This window comes from Peromyscus maniculatus, chromosome 17 (genome assembly GCF_049852395.1).
Source record: "Peromyscus maniculatus bairdii isolate BWxNUB_F1_BW_parent chromosome 17, HU_Pman_BW_mat_3.1, whole genome shotgun sequence".
In the NCBI taxonomy this organism is placed as follows: domain Eukaryota; kingdom Metazoa; phylum Chordata; class Mammalia; order Rodentia; family Cricetidae; genus Peromyscus; species Peromyscus maniculatus.
Genome location: NC_134868.1, coordinates 10491465 through 10509720, shown reverse-complemented (window position 1 = coordinate 10509720; position 18256 = coordinate 10491465). Strand labels below are relative to the sequence as shown.

General features: G+C 38.3%; 1 protein-coding gene across 1 annotated transcript in view; it reads right to left on the bottom strand.

The window, feature by feature from the left end:
- Positions 1–1997: 1997 nt before the first annotated feature.
- The window catches only part of Tll1 (tolloid like 1), a 185705-nt gene continuing 169446 nt past the window's right edge, over positions 1998–18256 (bottom strand). The window contains exons 19-21 of the mRNA XM_006987546.4: positions 11998–12211; positions 5195–5445; positions 1998–4107 (exon numbers count right to left, since the gene is read on the bottom strand). Of these exons, the coding sequence (XP_006987608.1) occupies positions 3973–4107; positions 5195–5445; positions 11998–12211 (600 nt within the window). The 3' untranslated portion in view covers positions 1998–3972. The remainder of the gene's footprint in view (positions 4108–5194; positions 5446–11997; positions 12212–18256) is intronic.

The following is an 18256-nucleotide window of genomic DNA, read 5'->3' as shown; positions in this document are numbered from 1 at the left end:
TACTTCACTTGTTTCTAAGCAATCATCCCATTTCGATAAACTTGGAGAAATTTCTTGGAATAAGTCTTTTACGGCCCCAGACTCATTTTACTAGTGCTGGCTCATGATTTTGTTAAGAACTAATTCTAACATAAAAATACTATGAAGGAATATATGTTCACTTTCTTATGTTTATTGAAAATGTTTGTTTTTAGTTTTCCCCAATTGTTCAGCCAAAAACAATTCTAGCAACACTTTGGACAGATCCATTCTTGGATTAGTCATGAAACTAATGACTGATATAACCATCCTTAGTTCAATGAAAGTACCACAAAATGGCTTTTCTAATACGATTTACAAAATACACTGAAGGGTAAACGTATGTTTAAGCTAGTGAATGTCGGTGTGGTATGATTAGTTGTTATTTTTATTTATGATGAGTGTAGGCTGAAACTTTGGAGTGTTAAAACACATGAACCTTCCAGCTGTGTGGATATGACAGGCAGGCAGAGCAAGGTGACTTCAGAGAGACGGGAAAAGTCACTGCTTGTGTTTGTATAAAAATGACTCAGAACACAAATAATCCCACCACTTACTTCACACTGTACCCTGGCACCACAAGGCTCACTGTAAAGACTGCACAGCTACAGGGCTCATTGTGTGGATTGATATCTTCAGTGCTCCTTTTTCAGGTTCAATTTATTTTAAATTCAACCATATTTCCACAAGTGTTTTAAAGTTGCAGGTCAGTATATGTTCTGTTCTGTTCATTTCTACTTGAATTATTAAAGGAGGGAGAAGTTATATCTAGTGAATTGTACTCAGAGCCCCCGGGATTGCTTTGAATTCCTGCATTAGCTTCTGAACTAGGATGTCATGGTGGGAACATGATTATCATGGATTCAGGATCAGTACACTGGAGGTAAAAGATGGTCAGGTTGAAGGTAGGCAGTGAAAACAGTTGATGGAAGAGAACTCTTGGAGACTATGATATCTCACATTGCATCAGAGTTAGCCTTTATATCACTTGTTCTTATGCTAATGACAATGTTTCTAAATTATGTATTAATGGTAATTAAGGTCCAAAGGTTAATATCTTTGGGAACTACTTACTCTGCCTTAAATCCTTAATACATTAGCAGAGCTTTTGTCTTGGTGATAAATTGATGTTATATGTTTGTTCTGGTAAATAGAAAGCATTTCCACAATTTAATTGATAAATATTTAGGAGGGAATAAATTTTTCTGCTTTCCTTATTCCACGCTCTTTTAAAAGCAGAATCAAAGGTTTTCAAAAATTCAAGTCAAGCCGGGCGGTGGTGGCGCATGCCTTTAATCCCAGCACTCAGGAGGCAGAGGCAGGTGGATCTTTGTGAGTTCGAGGACAGCCTGGGCTACCAAGTGAGTTCCAGGAAAGGCGCAAAGCTACACAGAGAAACCCTGTCTCGAAAAACCAAAAAAAAAAAAAAGACATCTATGTGCAGTTGACATTCTAATCTTCACGCTGTTGCTGAAAGAAAAATGTTGTCAGCAACTAGTAACTACCTAATTCACACCTGAAATTTGCTTTGTGTGGAAATACTTCATAATTAAAAAATTCTATTGTTCATGTGCATCAAAATTAAATCTATTACATGTTGTAGAATAAGCACAGATTTCTGATAGCAAACAGAATGACTGAGTTTATGCATCTAACTTCATCTGTTACCCTGGAAGCCACAGATCACTAGGTCTCATGTTCTGCACTTCATCATCTATTTCAGCTGAAGAGTAGCATGTGTGGAGTTTTAGGACCTATTTCACACCTACACAAATCCCTGAGCAGTGCAAACCACTTCCAGGGTAGTTGCTTTTTTTTTTTCTTTTCTCTTCCTCATTGTGGGCATATCTTGGCTATTTGAGGATGCGTGATAAAATATGGAAGAAGTTACTAGAACAAATCATTTCCATTGAGTGGCTCATCTACATTACAGACAACACATTCGTATTTTGAAGGCAATATTCAATGAGATCCAAACATTGGTTCAAAAACTGTATTTACACTTTGCAAGTTATAAATAGAGAAAGATTGTTCAAGGGAAAATTGAGAAAAAGAATAAATTGTTATATCTATATGTAGAGTTTAATTTTGCAAAAATAAAGAAATATAACCTCCCCCTTTTATTTTCCAGACAATGGGTGTTTGTGGACAATTAAGAGAAAAACGCTCATTTGCACAGCAACTCACGTCAACAAAAAAAATATAATTCAGAACATATTGTCTAAGGGAAAGAACCTTTCTTTGATGGGATCAATGATAATTAGAACTCTCCATTGTATGTCCATGAAACTTTAGTAGGATGCTACTTCATACATGGTTCTAGCACAACTTGGCACACAGAATTAAACTTATCAACCACCCATAGCATTTACTTTCTAGCAGACAGACTCATTCAACGGCTCACATATACATTCATTAATATTAAAAACACACAGGGCTATAAAGCAAAAATTCACCCTATAATTACATTTCTACAACAAAAGCAGGTTGGGATGTACACATGTAAATGTATCTGTATGGGTCCAATGTCTCTGTTATAGAAATGGATTTCCTTCTTGGAGTTGCTGATTAACATACACTATGATGGCCAACATTTCAAAAGGTGTGTCTTTAAGCAGATTTGTTTGATTATGTGCAAGAATTCTAAGGCATTGGAAGTAGTTGTTCCATAGGACAAGCTTTGTTTTGCCTTTGCCATGATACACTCTTGATATATTTAACAAGTCTTTAGTTTTCTTTGCCCACCACATACAGGGAGGCATTCATAGTATACAGCAGGCATTTGGCTCAAAGGTCAGAAACTTGTTGTTGTTGCTGTTTTAATGTTTATGGAATAGCACCATAGGAAATATTTCAGAAACAAATCATTTGCCACCCAATATTGTATTTTTTAAACTGAATCTCAAGAAGAGAACAAAAAAGGAGAGATATTTCATGTCTCCCAAAACTCCACTTCCACTTCAACTGATCATTTTTAAATACAGTAACAACATCAATAACAATAACCATAACAATAATACATCAACACATTAACAATAAAGAAAGATCATAGCAGCAGTAGTAGTAACTGGAAGAAGAACCATCAGGTAGTCATGTGGAAGACGGCTGCACACACCTCGTGGGAGTTTTTCTTAAAGGTTCATAAGACATAATGGGTTTCCTGGATTTGGTGTGACTATTCAGCACTTCCTCAACGAGAAATGAATTTACTAGTAAACTGGATATTTTCCAGTAATTAAATATGATTTCAAGAGATTAACTGCTTACAGACACTACAGATATTTCAGACTTCTCAAGATATAGATTCAATGAAGTGGTCACAAAATCATTTGTGTAAAGAGGTTAAGCTGGCCGGCATTTGAAAATAATGAAGATGAAATATTCCAGTTTCCAAACATAAGCACACAAACACACACACACACACGCACGCATGCACGCACGCACGCACACACGCACACCTACATTTAAAGGACAAACCACCTTCCAAAGACCACTATTCCACATCTCCTTACATGGATTTGGTTTACATTGGGTCTGACCTACCAAGTCCTTAGCAAATGTGCTAAGACCCAGGAAGTAGGTTTCCAAGTTTTGATCTGTTTGACCATTATATGTCCCCAGATCTTGAAAAAGTAGTCAAGAAATCACTCCAGAGACTCATAGCCCCTGAAGTAAACTGTCCAAAATATGAGGCATATATTTCAAGCTGTTAATCTTCCTTGAAGCATGTGATAGCTGTCCAACACCTTTATTAATCATCAAGCATGACTTTCAAACATCCTTGCAATGCCAATCCAGTTTTCTGGAAAGTTCACTTTCATTTTAGAGATAACTCTAGTCTTGCAATTCTCTTTTGTTCACTCATTATATAAAACATTTGTACTAATATTGTCAATTTAAAAAATGTCTTCTTTCCATATGCACATTCCTTTCTGTTCTGAGGGATGATCTGCATTAGTTCTCGACATGCATGGTTTCTGGGTACCTTATACTTTTGTATCTTATATAAAATCCTTTCTTGTTGATAGTGTCATCAGTGTGAAAATGAATTAAAACTGCATCTCCAATTGAATAGATTTCTTCTGGTGGCTGAAAGAAAAAGCAAATGGAACATAAACCAAATGAGCAGTAGACTAAGCCACTGTTTCATCAATGTGATGCACATGCTCTAATAATTCAATCCACCCAACAGTTCAGAACAGCTGTTCTGTTGCATCTCTTTCCACAAAGATGAGAAAACATGAGATTTAGGGAAGAAATGCAATACTGAAGATCTCATAAAAGATATTTTAGCCCACTACTAAACTCCAAAATTTCCAATAAGACTTGATCTTCAAAACTTTAATCCACATTCCTTTGATTTATATAAACAAAGGAGATTACAGAACAGTAAAGAGATAGTCATTTCTTCAGTGGTTATTCTGAACTGGACCACTTGTGGAATCTAAATCTTTCATTTCTCCCTCTTTTATTGATCAAAAACATTGTAAGGATCTGCTTCAAGTGTTACTTGGGTAGAATTTTATTATTATTATTATTTAATTCCTAGATAAGTGTTGACACTCAGAAAGTTGGGGTTATTTTCATCTCATGTAAAATACACATTCAGAGTAGCTTCCATTTGAATGCAGTGAGTCCTGGGGGAAATGAAGAAAAGCAGAAGTGTTTCTCATTCTAGTTTCTCATGTGGCCTCCTCACTACCTGTTCCTGAACTCCACCTGCTCATGCGGGGCAGTGATAGCTGGTCCTAGTGTTCTGACCAGAGGGATTTCTAAAGAAGAGAATGCAAACTGGAGCAATTTGGATTTTCTTTCCTTTTCTCTTATGCTTTAATTTTGGAAGGAACAACACTGGCAAGGCTGTGCATTTAGATATGTTGTTTTTAGATTATTAAGCATTTAAATATTTACTGCACAATGAAAAGTTAGAATATGGAAAGTGACAAGGAACTAGAACAACTAGGTTCATCTACTCATATGAATACTAATGTAAACTTACTAAAAGTGGAGACATAGGAAGATAGAAGAGCTGTGTTTTTTTGTCTAGTCATTGATAATAATACAGAATGAATAATTTTTTCAAGAATGTTTTTCAATTTGTAAATATTATATACACAAACCACTAATTAATGAGAATTTTCATTAATTGGCCATGGAATTCTGTTGGTGTACTTACCCCAGATCCACAGAATCTACCAAGTCCCACAGCTTTTGAATTAAGCCCATCAAAGATTTCAACATAATCATAGCCACAGTCAGCTTCTTCTTCTACTTCAAACATTTGGAAGGACAATTCAAGTCGAGAGCCTCGTTCTGACACCAGCAACCATTCACAATCAACTTGTCCTGGGTAGTTATTATCACCAAACTGAGCGTGGGAGTACAGGTCTCTGGGTTTGGGTTCTGCCTTCAATCGACCACCGCACTCTGCCCAAGAAAAGTAAAAGAAAATGAATAAGCTTGGTGAGCTCCACAGTCCAGCCTCCATTTCAATGGGGTCTAACCAAGCTCTGACTGCTGTTTCAACATCCAGTATTCAGGATGTGATTGTGATGGAGAGTCAAAAACTGTCAGGTGTACAGGTAGGAATGCCACATTCAGTCTGTCTGGTTTATGAACTCAGCTTAAACATCTAACTAGCTATGAGACTATTGGCAAGAAATATCATGCCTCTGATCCTTATTTTCCCAAAGGCAAAATACATATGATGATGGTACCAATTTTTGTGAGTTTTCAAAATATAATAAAAAAAGTCACTTGGAAGAATACCTGTCACATAATTGGCTAAATGGAATTATGGGAGATACACCTAATACTGTTTTATTAGTATTTATATGGAGAAAACTTAGAACTCAGTAACCAAAGGAATAAAAATAACTTGAAGAAATAGCAAAACATAAGATTCATGTGTGTATTTGCTATACAGCACTGACCATTATAGAATATTATTGTATAGATACAATAATATTTGAGTAGGAATAGTACCTCACTTCATCAGCAGAAAAAAACCCAATTCATTACAAAAGCTGTCCAGTTATAATTGGTGTATTTGCTATAATAAAATTTTATTTTCATGCTGTAGAGAAATACAAATCAGTTCTTCTGTGTACTACCATAATCCCTGGAAAATACATCAAGGAAATAGGGCTGTGAGAACCAAATCTCTTAGCTTATCTAATTTAAAGAAAGGGGGTTTCCAAAACTTTTTATAAGTTCATTGTGGTCAGAGCCCCCAATTTATTATAACAGCTATTAAAGAGAAGCCTCGAGAGGCTAAAATGGTCTGCCAACAAATTCACCCATAAGCATAGTGATAGAGAATGAGACATGAAAAGTTTTGGGGAAAGTAAGGTGTTTGCCAACATGTGAGCAGTTTCCCAGTATCTGTCACAACCCTCAGAACTAAGACCAGGATTATATTTCTCCAAGACACTGGGTATGGAGACACATTCATAACACTGTCACCATTGGTCATAAGATAACACGTAGTGAAGATGGACTGGGCAGCAGGAATGCTTAAGAGGCTTTTTACATTTGTGTTGATGAAACTATAGTGTGCTTCGGTGCTTTCATTTTCTATTCACTTTGTGAGTGTGTGTGTGTGTGTGTGTGTGTGTGTGTGTGTGTGTGTGTGTGTGTGTGTGTGTGAAGATACATGTGTGCACACACTGTGGAAGTCACAGGTAGACACCAGATGTCTTTCTCAATCCTTCTCTATCTCATTTTCTTAGCACAGGGTCTTTCACTGAGCCTGGATCTCACCAATTTGGCCAATTTGACCAGAATAGCTGGTCAGCAAATCCAAGTGTTCTCTGTCTCCCAGTGGTTAATGAGAGAGCTGAGTACTACACTGCCTGCTATTTAACCTGAGTTCTGGGGTCCTGGGGATCTGGACTCAGGCCTTCATGCTTGGGAGGTAAGCAAGTTACTGACCAAGCCTGAAATCTGCTTGGTAATGATTTTAGATTAATATTTCTGAATCTGCTATAAGAATCCTGTATCTGAATGGGTAGTGTCAATCAATCTTTAGGCTTTGTCCCAGTGCAGCTTAAACAACTCCCAGGAAATATTCTCTTCTACCATGTGATAGCACTTAAAAGTCATATTACCTAGATCCAAATAAAGTTCTGTCTCACTCTGAACAAAATCTCTATTATTTTTATTTTTTAATCTTTATTTTCTTTACTTTTATATTTTCTCTGGTGCTAAGGATTGAACAAAGGGCATTGCATGCAAGATTTGTACTTTACCACTGAGCATATGTAAAATTTAATGGTACAAGACTCATAGCTAAAAGCTATCTTAAAGGATTCATTTAAGCTATGTGAATACATAAAATTACTCAGGTGCTTTATTGGAAACTACAGAAAGTATTAATTTCTATCAGAAAAGGAAAGTGATAGCTTTAAGGCCAGTAAAACATCATGTGAAAAACACATTTGATTTGGGGCTATAAGTGGCTCGGTAGTTAAGAGCACTGGCTGCTCTTCCAGATGACTGGAGTCGATCTCTAGCATCCACAAGGTGGCTCACAACCTCCTGTAATTCTAGTTGTAGGGCATCTGATGCCCTCTTCTTCCTTGTCCGGGCACCAGGCATGCATGTGGTACACATACATATATGCAGGCCAAACAGCTATAGCCATGAAATAAGAATAAATTTTAAAAAGGCATCTGATTTCTTTCTCTTTTCTTTTTCTTCTTCTCTTCTTTCTTTCTTTCTTTCTTTCTTTCTTTCTTTCTTTCTTTCTTTCTTTCTTTCTTTCTTTCTTTTTTGAGACAGGGTCTCTCTGTGTAGTTTTGGTGCCTGTCCTGAATCTCGCTCTGTAGACTAGACTGGCCTCGAACTCACAGAGATCCACTTGGCTCTGCCTCCCAGATGCTGGGATTAAAGGTGTGCACCACTGCCGCCTGGCAGGCATCTGATTTCAAGGAAGAATTATGTGAACCAGTGGGTTGAGGTTTCTGACTTTAATATCTACCTATTCTCAAAGTGTGACGTAACTGCTAGGTTGATGTTGTCTCCAGGTTTAAACCACTGTCAGCACTTTAACTACAATGACCCCAGGGGTCAGGAAGAGCTGGGGCACTGGTGGAACAAGACTTGGAGGGTGCTGATTTGGAATGCCTGCCTCGGAGCTATTCCTCTGTCCTCCCCAGCTCTAACGGAGAGTCGAGGAAGGAGGGAACTGGTAGGACAAAATGTGGAAAGACACTTAAAGGCTTATGAACCAGAGTTTGCCAACGACTGTATTTACTGAAAGTCATTCGACTTTAGGTCTGAGAGCATTCTAGAATGTTACAAAAAGGATCCATTCTTGCGCACCAAGTTTAGACGTTCCTTGATGCCCATAAGTCTCTGTTCATACTAATAATTATAAAAATAACGTTCTTATCATTAAAACCATAGAGGAAGTGTTGTCCACCGGATGATAGTTTTAAAATAGATATTGGATATTATGTACACCGGTGGGGTCAAATTTATATTCCCTGAGAGAAACCCCACATCATAAAATTATATACATCATGAGGGCAATTCATTGCTTTCTTTACTTCTGATTATTCAAAATCAAGTCAGCATAGTATTTGACAATTTCCTGGAAAATACTATTTGTACAGTTAAAATATTGTCAATGAATAATTTATCAATAATTTTTTAAAAATTATCAAGCCCAGATATATAAAACTAGTCTTCAGTGTGCCAGCAATAGTCTACCAATGCTTGTAGGGTCCCCACAGTGGCTTATCTGTACTTCTGAGAAATTGAAAATGGAGCTGAGTAAGACTTGGGAAGAGATATTATGGGGTAGATTTCATTTCAATTTGCAAAGACATATTTGTTTGTTTCCTGGTAAGCATTAAATTCCAGAAGACATCCTGGAATTTGACCTATAAGTGCTTTTAGTGGCACTTTCTAATTCAGCTGAACTACTCCATGTTAATAACTTTCTCTGGAAGGAGCATGATAACATATTGTTGGAATTTCAAATGTTGCCGACAAATCATAAAATATTCGATACTAGAGAAAAATCATGCAAAAAGTCAAAACCATGATTTACATTCTCTCTCTCTCTCTCTCTCTCTCTCTCTTTCTCTCTCACTCATTTCCTGGAGACACACCATCTGATAGGAAACACATATTTTTTCTGCAATTTTGTTTCTTTCAATTACCTGATTAAAACAAATCAAACTTGAACTTGAACCAAGTGTCAAAGGAAATTAAAGTTATCTTCCCAACAAAGTCCACATCTAAATGGATAGCATCACTTTGTAAAACAACAACTACTACTACATTATAGCAACATTGCAATTGGCTGTTTTTAAAACTATTTTTAAATAAAATTAGCAGAGTATATAAAAAATAAATTTACTTAGTCAAATTGAAGTGTTTTAGTTGAGGCCACAAACTTGTTGCATTTGTCCTAGAACGTGGGAAGTGATACAAAAAGGCTTTGGCACACATGGTGAACTTAGCAGACGTGATCTTGGCTTGGGCTTCAGTTTACCCTATAATGTGAGCTGTCAACAGAGGGGATTTTCATTGTCCTTTTCCCCTAAATCCCTGGGTTGGTCTTCTCTAAAGAATACGAACACATCACATTGTTGGGAGCAAATACCAAAACAAGACGTTGATGGAAAGTTATGGAACAACTGGACTGCCTAGAAATGATGATGCTCAAGGAGACGCACACAGCAGGTGGAGCAGAAGGCGGGTTTATGGAAAAGGGCCGTTTTGCAACAGCACAGAAGAAATCCAGCCAGAAACTTCCAAGATCGCTCATTATTTAAGAGTCTAAGTTTATAACTAACAGGACAGGCAAACATACTGCATACCAAGAATCCTAGTGCATACCAAATACAAGTTAGCGGGAATTGACAATCTATTGGACAAAGAAATAAGCCCCAAAGTCCTTAACAACACAAGTGCTAAGGCAAAAGCTAGCTTAAAACAACCGCAGCCATACTGATCAGAAGGAGTGAGCAGAGGTGGGAGCCAAGGTGCTAATGACAGCCAACACTGGCTTCTCTGTCACTTCAGCTGGCATTTAACTGTAGCTCCAGATTTCTCATAGTTGAAGTGATGGGGTCAAATGAATAACATCCAGAGCCCATTTCCACTCTAACATTCTGAATGGTGTTAGTCACTGGATGTTTGAATAGATGGGAACTGAAAAGAGAGGATGAATGCTATTACATTTACATAATTCAAACAGTGTCCAGTCTTCACCTGTTGCTTCATGTATTAACGACAGCTTGCATTCATTTCTGTCTTAATTCTAGAGTTTTACATTGATAACATATTCTATAGAGGGATAGATTAGCTTTAGGGATGGTCAAAATGGGAGTATGTCCATGACTAGATAATGTGTTACCAGCTTTTGTAAATTAATTAATCATCCACAAATTCAGTGTCTTCTGCACAGTGGAGACAGTGTTGCTAATCTCAGGTAGCTTGAGAGATCTGATGTAAACTGCAAACACGGCAAAGAGTGAATAAATAAGGGACAAGGGTAAAGTCACAAACTACACTAGGGGTGGGTGTCACAGGGTTTGACAGCTGTCAATAACCTCAAGACACACACACACACACACACACACACACACACACACACACACACACTCACTCACTCACACACTTTATCATCAGGAAAATTCCAAAGAGCTAATGGGACACCAATTTTTCCACACCTTGAATATTTGACAAGTTAACAGGAATATATCTAAAATAGCAAATGTATAGAAAAAAAATAGGAAATATCTACAGTCTTATTTTTTGAAACCATAGTATTTATAACTGCATGAGGAATAATTAAATAGTATTATTAAGAATTGAATAGTTAATAACGTATAGCATACCACTATTTTACAATTCTCTTTCTCACAGACTAAAGCACAAATCGACTAAGCAGTAAAATAAAAACACAGAGTGCAAAATATTGTCCAGTGAAGTAGTTAATGCACATAGATTGCTAAAGGAAAATTAAAGACAACATGACAGCTATTGTGTTAAAATTATTTCGGGAATGACTCTTATATTGCACTATAGTCTCAATCCTTCAATCCTCAGAAAGGCCACAAGGTGTCAGTATAAGCTCAATGACTTTACAAATAACTACGATTTTTTTCCCCCCTTCATAAACTCTGAAAGGAAAAAGGTAATATTCTTTAGATTATTTTATGGACCATATATTTAAATTGGCCCCAGGGTGCAAATAATTTTATCTTACTTAATTTAGCTTTACATATTTATACTTTTCTAAAGGAAAACTTTTCCCTAAACAGCTAAAAATCAGGATTAGGGAAAAGAATCATATTGCATACCAAATGCAAGTTAGGGGGAATTGACAAGTTAGGGGACAACCTGAGGCAAAGTAGAATCATCTGGAAGAAAGTCTCAGCGAGGGATTGTCTAGATCAAACTGACCCCTGGGTCTGTCTGTGGGGGATTTCTTGGTTATGTTAATGCATATGGGAAAACCCAGCTCACCTGCCCCCTTTTCTAGACAAGGGATCCTGGCCTGACCTACTGTAGAGACGGGGAGGCTGCGCATGAATAAGTATGTATGCATTTATCTCGCTGTTGCTGAGTAGAAATGTAACTAGCAACTTCAAGTTCCTGCCTTGACTTCTCAGGAATGACGGATTGCAAGCTGGAACTGTGAGCCAATGTCTCCCCAAAGTCATATTTTTGGGGGGTCACTGCCTTTCATCACAGCAACAGAAATGAAGCTGGGACACCAGCTATACTTACAACGTCACGTAATTCTATTAATTCTATTCATCAACCATATCTACATACCCAACCCAAAAGAGTAATAAAAGAAAGAGCAAAGTACAGCAGCACACCCGTGTGTGTGTGTGTGTGTGTGTGTGTGTGTGTGTGTGTGTGTGATGAAAACCACTAGTTTATACGCAAATTTAAAAATGAATTTTAAAAACGTATTTTCTCAGAAGAAAAGCATGAAGGTAAGCTGCTGACCTGTGGAATGGGTGGCCTGAAAGCCTTTTCTTTGAACAGAGGCATCAGAAATAAACCGAACAAACATCTGATTCCCGGTAGCCATGAGGGGATCTGGTATCTTGCTGCCACATAGTCGGCCAAGGATTGGTGACTTCTCTGTGTCTCCATCAAAAACTTCCAAGTGATCATATGCACATTCTTGATGTTGCTCAACTTCAAACTCATTGAAGGCCTATTTAAGAAGAAGGAAACTATTTTTTTTTACTAGCAACAAAACATTCAGAAACTTCTCTAGAGGATAAATTACCTGTCAATAAAGTATGTCCATGGCAAACACAGGGATTAATCCAGAGAGCACATCATTGAAAGGGGAGGTCACATAAGGGTAAACACAAGATGTCCATGTAACTGTTGTGCTGTCTAGAGCTCAGGTGTCCTACAAAGGCTGTATGTCACAGATTTCACCCCAGAGACACAAATTGGTCTGTGGTGGAGATATTAGAATAAATGATTCAATGGGAGGCCTTTAGGTCATTAGGGACACATCAATTCCTTCAGTCCCTCCTCTTCCTCCTGACCATGAGGTGAGCAATATTTATCCTAGAAATCCCTTGAATCGTGAACTCCTATCATGAATTTCTCTGTCACAAACCAAAGAATACAGCCCATCAGTCATGGACTCACACCTCAGGACCAAAATAACCTTTTCTCTTTAGAAGTTCATTACCTCAGCATTTTGTTAAGTTATGGAAAGCTGACTCACATGATATGAAATTACTAAGCAAGCTAGCAACATGCTCAACTACTAGAACTGTTTTTAATTTTATGAACTTATAAAATAAACTTGCAAATAAATAAAAAACATTGTACTCCACAACTGACCAGTCTGGGCATTCAGAACAGAAGCTGTGGGACTTCATATTTAAATCCTATATTTGCAGTACTTAAGCTCTTTCATATGCTTACCCACCACGAAAACCAAAAATTCTACAGCAGAATTAGAACTAGAAGAACCATTAGCTTTACATCCTCTTTCATAACTGGTGACCATTGCCTGCATTTGGTCCTTCTGCATCCCTTTATATTTTTCCCTTTTCTTTGTGTTATCTTTAAACCACATGTTTAAATGTTTACATGTATCCATATGTTATTGGCTAGATTCTACATATGAGAAAGCATGTGTTTTTTTTTCTTTCTTTCTGAGATTGTATGACAGAGTTTAAATATCCCACACTATACTAGATTCCAGTTTCTGCCATTGGAAAAGAAAACATGAAATAAGCAATTATACTAAGTAGGAAGTAGGAGAAAGGAATGGAGTTACTAAAATTATCAGTAGAGAAGAGAAAGGGGGCAATCTCTCTATATGCTATCCCATTGCACCCTGTTTGAAAGATTAATAAAAATATTCATGAAAAGGCTTGTTTTGATCACTATGAGTCAAGAGCAATGATCACTTCATACATCCAAAAGGAATAGAAAATACAAAAAAAAATATAAGAACAATAGTAATGCAAAGAATTTCACTGGAAATCAGTACTGTGTAGGAAAACGCAGTGAATGAGGAGTCAGTAGCAGACATTATTTATCCTGGAATGCAGTTTGCAAAGCAGGCATTCACCTAGTGGGGACACACTATGAACTGAATTTAGCAATCTCTATAACCCAGGGCTTGAGTACAATAAAGTAGACATAGTGTGAGGGATGCAGAACAGCCTCAGTTGGTGTCTAGATGCTTGATTACATCTGTGAATTCATTCATCTAACCACTATCTCATGTTTATAGACAATCTCACCCTGAAATTTCTTGTTCATGTAGCCAATCAAACTTTCTGATTTCATGCCTCTCATGAGACATTATTCAATCAGCCTGTTACATCTGGGCACACGTCCACATTCTTAGTATCAGTGTGGAACTGGTAAGAAACCACTAAGAGAAAAATTGGCTCAACTGTAGCCAGATTCCTTATTAAGAGGGAAACTACTCCTCCAAATTGCAAGAACAATGTTACTGTAAGAATAAAACATTATTTAGAGAAATCAATGTCTGAAAACCATTCCGTGTTGCACTGGTTACTTTTATGTCCACTCGACACAAACTAAAGTGATTTGGAAGAAGGACTCTCAGCTGAGAAAATGCCTGGGTGTGACTTGATTGCAGGCAAGTCTGTAGGACATTTTCTTGATTTCTGATTTCTTGCCTCAAACTCAAAGATGATCTTCCTGCCTTTGCCTCCTGAGTGCTGGGATTAAAGGTGTGTTCCACCACCACTGGCTCAATTTTTATGATAATGTCCATAACACATAATAAGGAAACTAGTTTCTTTGATAAATAATGATTTAAAAAATTGGATATATGCATGGAAATAGAAACTAACCCTTAGCCCATTACAGACAGACAGACAGACAGACACACACACACACACACACACACACACACACACACACACACACACTAAAAACTAAAAAGGCTCAAATGGATTAACCTGGAATTAAGCATCCTTGAGCAAAATATAGTAGAAAAATTCCATGGTAAGTCCCATTTTCTCTGGAATTAAGTCAGTTTGGCTACTTATAGAAAGGGCATTTTTTAAAAGTTCAGATTTTGGGGATTGTCCAAACTTGCAACTATTTTTGAAGATGAGGTCTTTATGTAGATGATATAGGTGAAATGTAGTTAAAAGAGTAGAGCTCTCCTGGCATTGAATAGTCATCCTAGGAAGAAGGTGAAGACAATCCACAGTGTCTCCCAATGAAATAAAGAGAAGAAGTGATGTGAGCTGAGCTGAGGTCTCAGGGTAAGGGCACGTGCTGCATAGGCATGAGGACTTGAGTGCTAATAGAACACACTCAAAAACCAGATGCCATAATGTACACATTATCCTCATGGGGGATATGGGAGGCAGAAGCAGAGCAGCCTCCTAGACTTTGCTTGCTGTGTACCTCAGCTAAGAGACTGTCTCAAAGAAGGCAGAAAGGCAAGGACTGATACCCACAGATGGTACTCTGATCTTCACACATGGACTGTGTGGCACATCTCCAAATCCACTTTCAAACACGAACAAGCACATACACACAATAACACATCAGGTATATTACACAAACACACACAAATAAACAACAACAACAACAAAAGTGTGTGAGGACACATCAACTTCAAAAAGGTAGGCATTTAAAAGACAAGAAGAGAGGTCAACCAGACACCCACATAGTAGGGTGCCAATTTGACCTTGATGTTACGTCTTCATAACTGTGAAGAAATCACATTAATTTTTAATATCCGAGTTATCCAACCTATGATATTTTGTTATGGCCACCCAACAGTAGCCCCGAGTTAAATATAAATACTACAAAAATGGTAAAACAAATAGTGCTTAATAATCTTTCCAATAGATAAAAGAGAAATGAAGAAATAATCATTAAATCAATAAAAATCATTCACATTAAACTCAGGTCTGCTGTGGATATTGCTCTATATAAATAAAACACTGATGGCCAGTGACCAGACAGGAAGTATAGGCGGGACAAGGAGAGAGGAGAATTGGGGAAACAGGAAGAAGGAGGGAGAGACATTGCAGCCACGGCCAGGATAAGCAACATGTAAAGATGCCGGTAAGCCACAAGCGACGTGGCAAGGTATAGATTTATAGAAATGGGTTAATTTAAGATATAAGAAAGGTTAACAAGAAGCCTACCATGGCCATACAGTTTATAAGTAATATAAGTTTCTGAGTGATTATTTTATAAGTGGATTGTGGGACTGCGGGGCTTGGTGGAACCTGGAGAGAAGCCCTCCAGCAACACAGGTCAGTGTCTTGTTCAGTCACTATCAGAGATGTTTCTTCTTGCAGTAGATGGGAACAAATACCAAGATCCACAGCTAGAGAATGTGCAGACAGTGAGAGAACTGGGCAGAATACTCAGTACTCAATGAGATGTCTCCATCAAATCCCTCCTCTCAGAGCTCAGAGAATACTGAGGAAGAGGAGGCAGAAAGAATGTAAAAGCTAGAGGATATGGAGGACACCAAGGAAACCAGGCCTTCTAAACAGAACTGAAACACCTGTGAACTTACAGAGGCTACGGTGACATACATAGGGCATGCACAGGTCTGGGGCACATGGGTCCCAGCACTAGGAGGAAGTGTGGACACATGCCTCCCATGCATAATGCAGAAGCTATCTCCAATTAGCAACTCCTCACAAAGGAAAACTGAGATTTCTCCAGTGGAGTGTCACAGGTTATACAACTACTCTTAAGGGCAGGGCCCATGCCCAGCCCTGTAGTGGATTGTCGACACCAAAATGAATTCAGTGGCAATTTTGGGAGTTTCTTTGTCTCATAATACTTTGTCAAGACATTTTTAACTATACAGGTGTTTTGCATACATATTATAGTTTCTGGTTCTGTGTTTTTATGGGATTTCCCTGTGTGGGAACATGAGTGTCTGCTCCTGTATGTATTTCTGTGATTTTTCTTTGATTCCTTTTCTTCTGTTTGTTTTGTCCTATTCTGGCTTCTTTGTTTTTTTTTTTTTTGTTTGTTTGTTTGTTTTTGCTTATTTTATTTTATTATCATTTTCAGATTCCTGTTTTCTACTAAGAAAGAGAAAGAAGGAGTGGATTTGGATTGGAAGGAAAATAGGGAAGATCTGGGAGTTGGGGGAGGGAAAAGCATACTCAGAATATATTGTAAAAAACATATTTTCAAGAAAAGAAAAAATTTCATTCAAGCTGAAATGCAAAACCAATCAACTGACAAAAATTAAGTGGGCCCAAAAGCTGTGGGATAATATAAATTGTGTCATTTCAACCACAGATAAAGAGACATGGTGTTACAGAAGAGTTAAGTGAAGAAATATTTGAATATAATGCCAGATGCCACAATGCAGATGAAAGAAATCCAGAGAAGTTTGTAGAAAATGCATATCACAAAATAAGAAGAAGTCGTTCTCTCTTTGGAAGCTTCAGAGTTGGTCAGGTGAGGTTGGCTGGTGGCTTTCTGTATTTCCCTGATCTCTCTAAGGCTTTAATTCAAATTTCTGGCTCCGTGTTTTTTATTTAATAAGACCATTTAGAAATTCTTCTACACCACTAGCTGAATGGCTTTCTATTAAGCCCATCTGGGTTCAAAGAACCATTTTGTCAATCAGCACCTTGGACAGGAGTAGAACACACAGTGCAGTAGAACACGCAGTGCAATAGAACACGTAGTGCAGCAGAACACACAGTGCAGTAGAACACGCAGTGCAGCAGAACATGCAGTGCAGCAGAACATGCAGTGCAATAGAACACGCAGTGCAGTAGAACACGCAGTGCAGTAGAACACGCAGTGCAGTAGAACACGCAGTGCAGTAGAACACAGTGCAGTAGAACACAGTGCAGTAGAACACGCAGTGCAGCAGAACACACAGTGCAGCAGAAAACACAGCACAGCAGAACACACAGTGCAGTAGAACATGCAGTGCAGTAGAACACACAGTGCAGTAGAACACGCAGTGCAGTAGAACACGCAGTGCAGCAGAACATGCAGTGCAATAGAACACGCAGTGCAGTAGAACACGCAGTGCAGTAGAACACGCAGTGCAGTAGAACACGCAGTGCAGTAGAACACGCAGTGCAGTAGAACACAGTGCAGTAGAACACAGTGCAGTAGAACACGCAGTGCAGCAGAACACACAGTGCAGCAGAAAACACAGCACAGCAGAACACACAGTGCAGTAGAACATGCAGTGCAGTAGAACACACAGTGCAGTAGAACACGCAGTGCAGTAGAACACGCAGTGCAGCAGAACACACAGTGAAGTATAGTAGAACACACAGTGCAGTAGAACACACAGTGCAGTGCAGCAGAAAACACAGCACAGTAGAACACAGCGCAGTAGAACACACAGTGCAGTAGAACACACAGTGCAGTAGAACACACAGTGCAGTAGAACACGCAGTGCAGTAGAACACACAGTGCAGTAGAACACACAGTGCAGTAGAACACGCAGTGCAGTAGAACACGCAGTGCAGTAGAACACAGTGCAGTAGAACACAGTGCAGTAGAACACACAGTGCAGTAGAACACACAGTGCAGTAGAACACAGTGCAGTAGAACACGCAGTGCAGCAGAACACACAGTGCAGCAGAAAACACAGCGCAGCAGAACACACAGTGCAGTAGAACATGCAGTGCAGTAGAACACGCAGTGCAGCAGAACACACAGTGCAGTATAGTAGAACACACAGTGCAGTAGAACACACAGTGCAGTGCAGCAGAAAACACAGCACAGT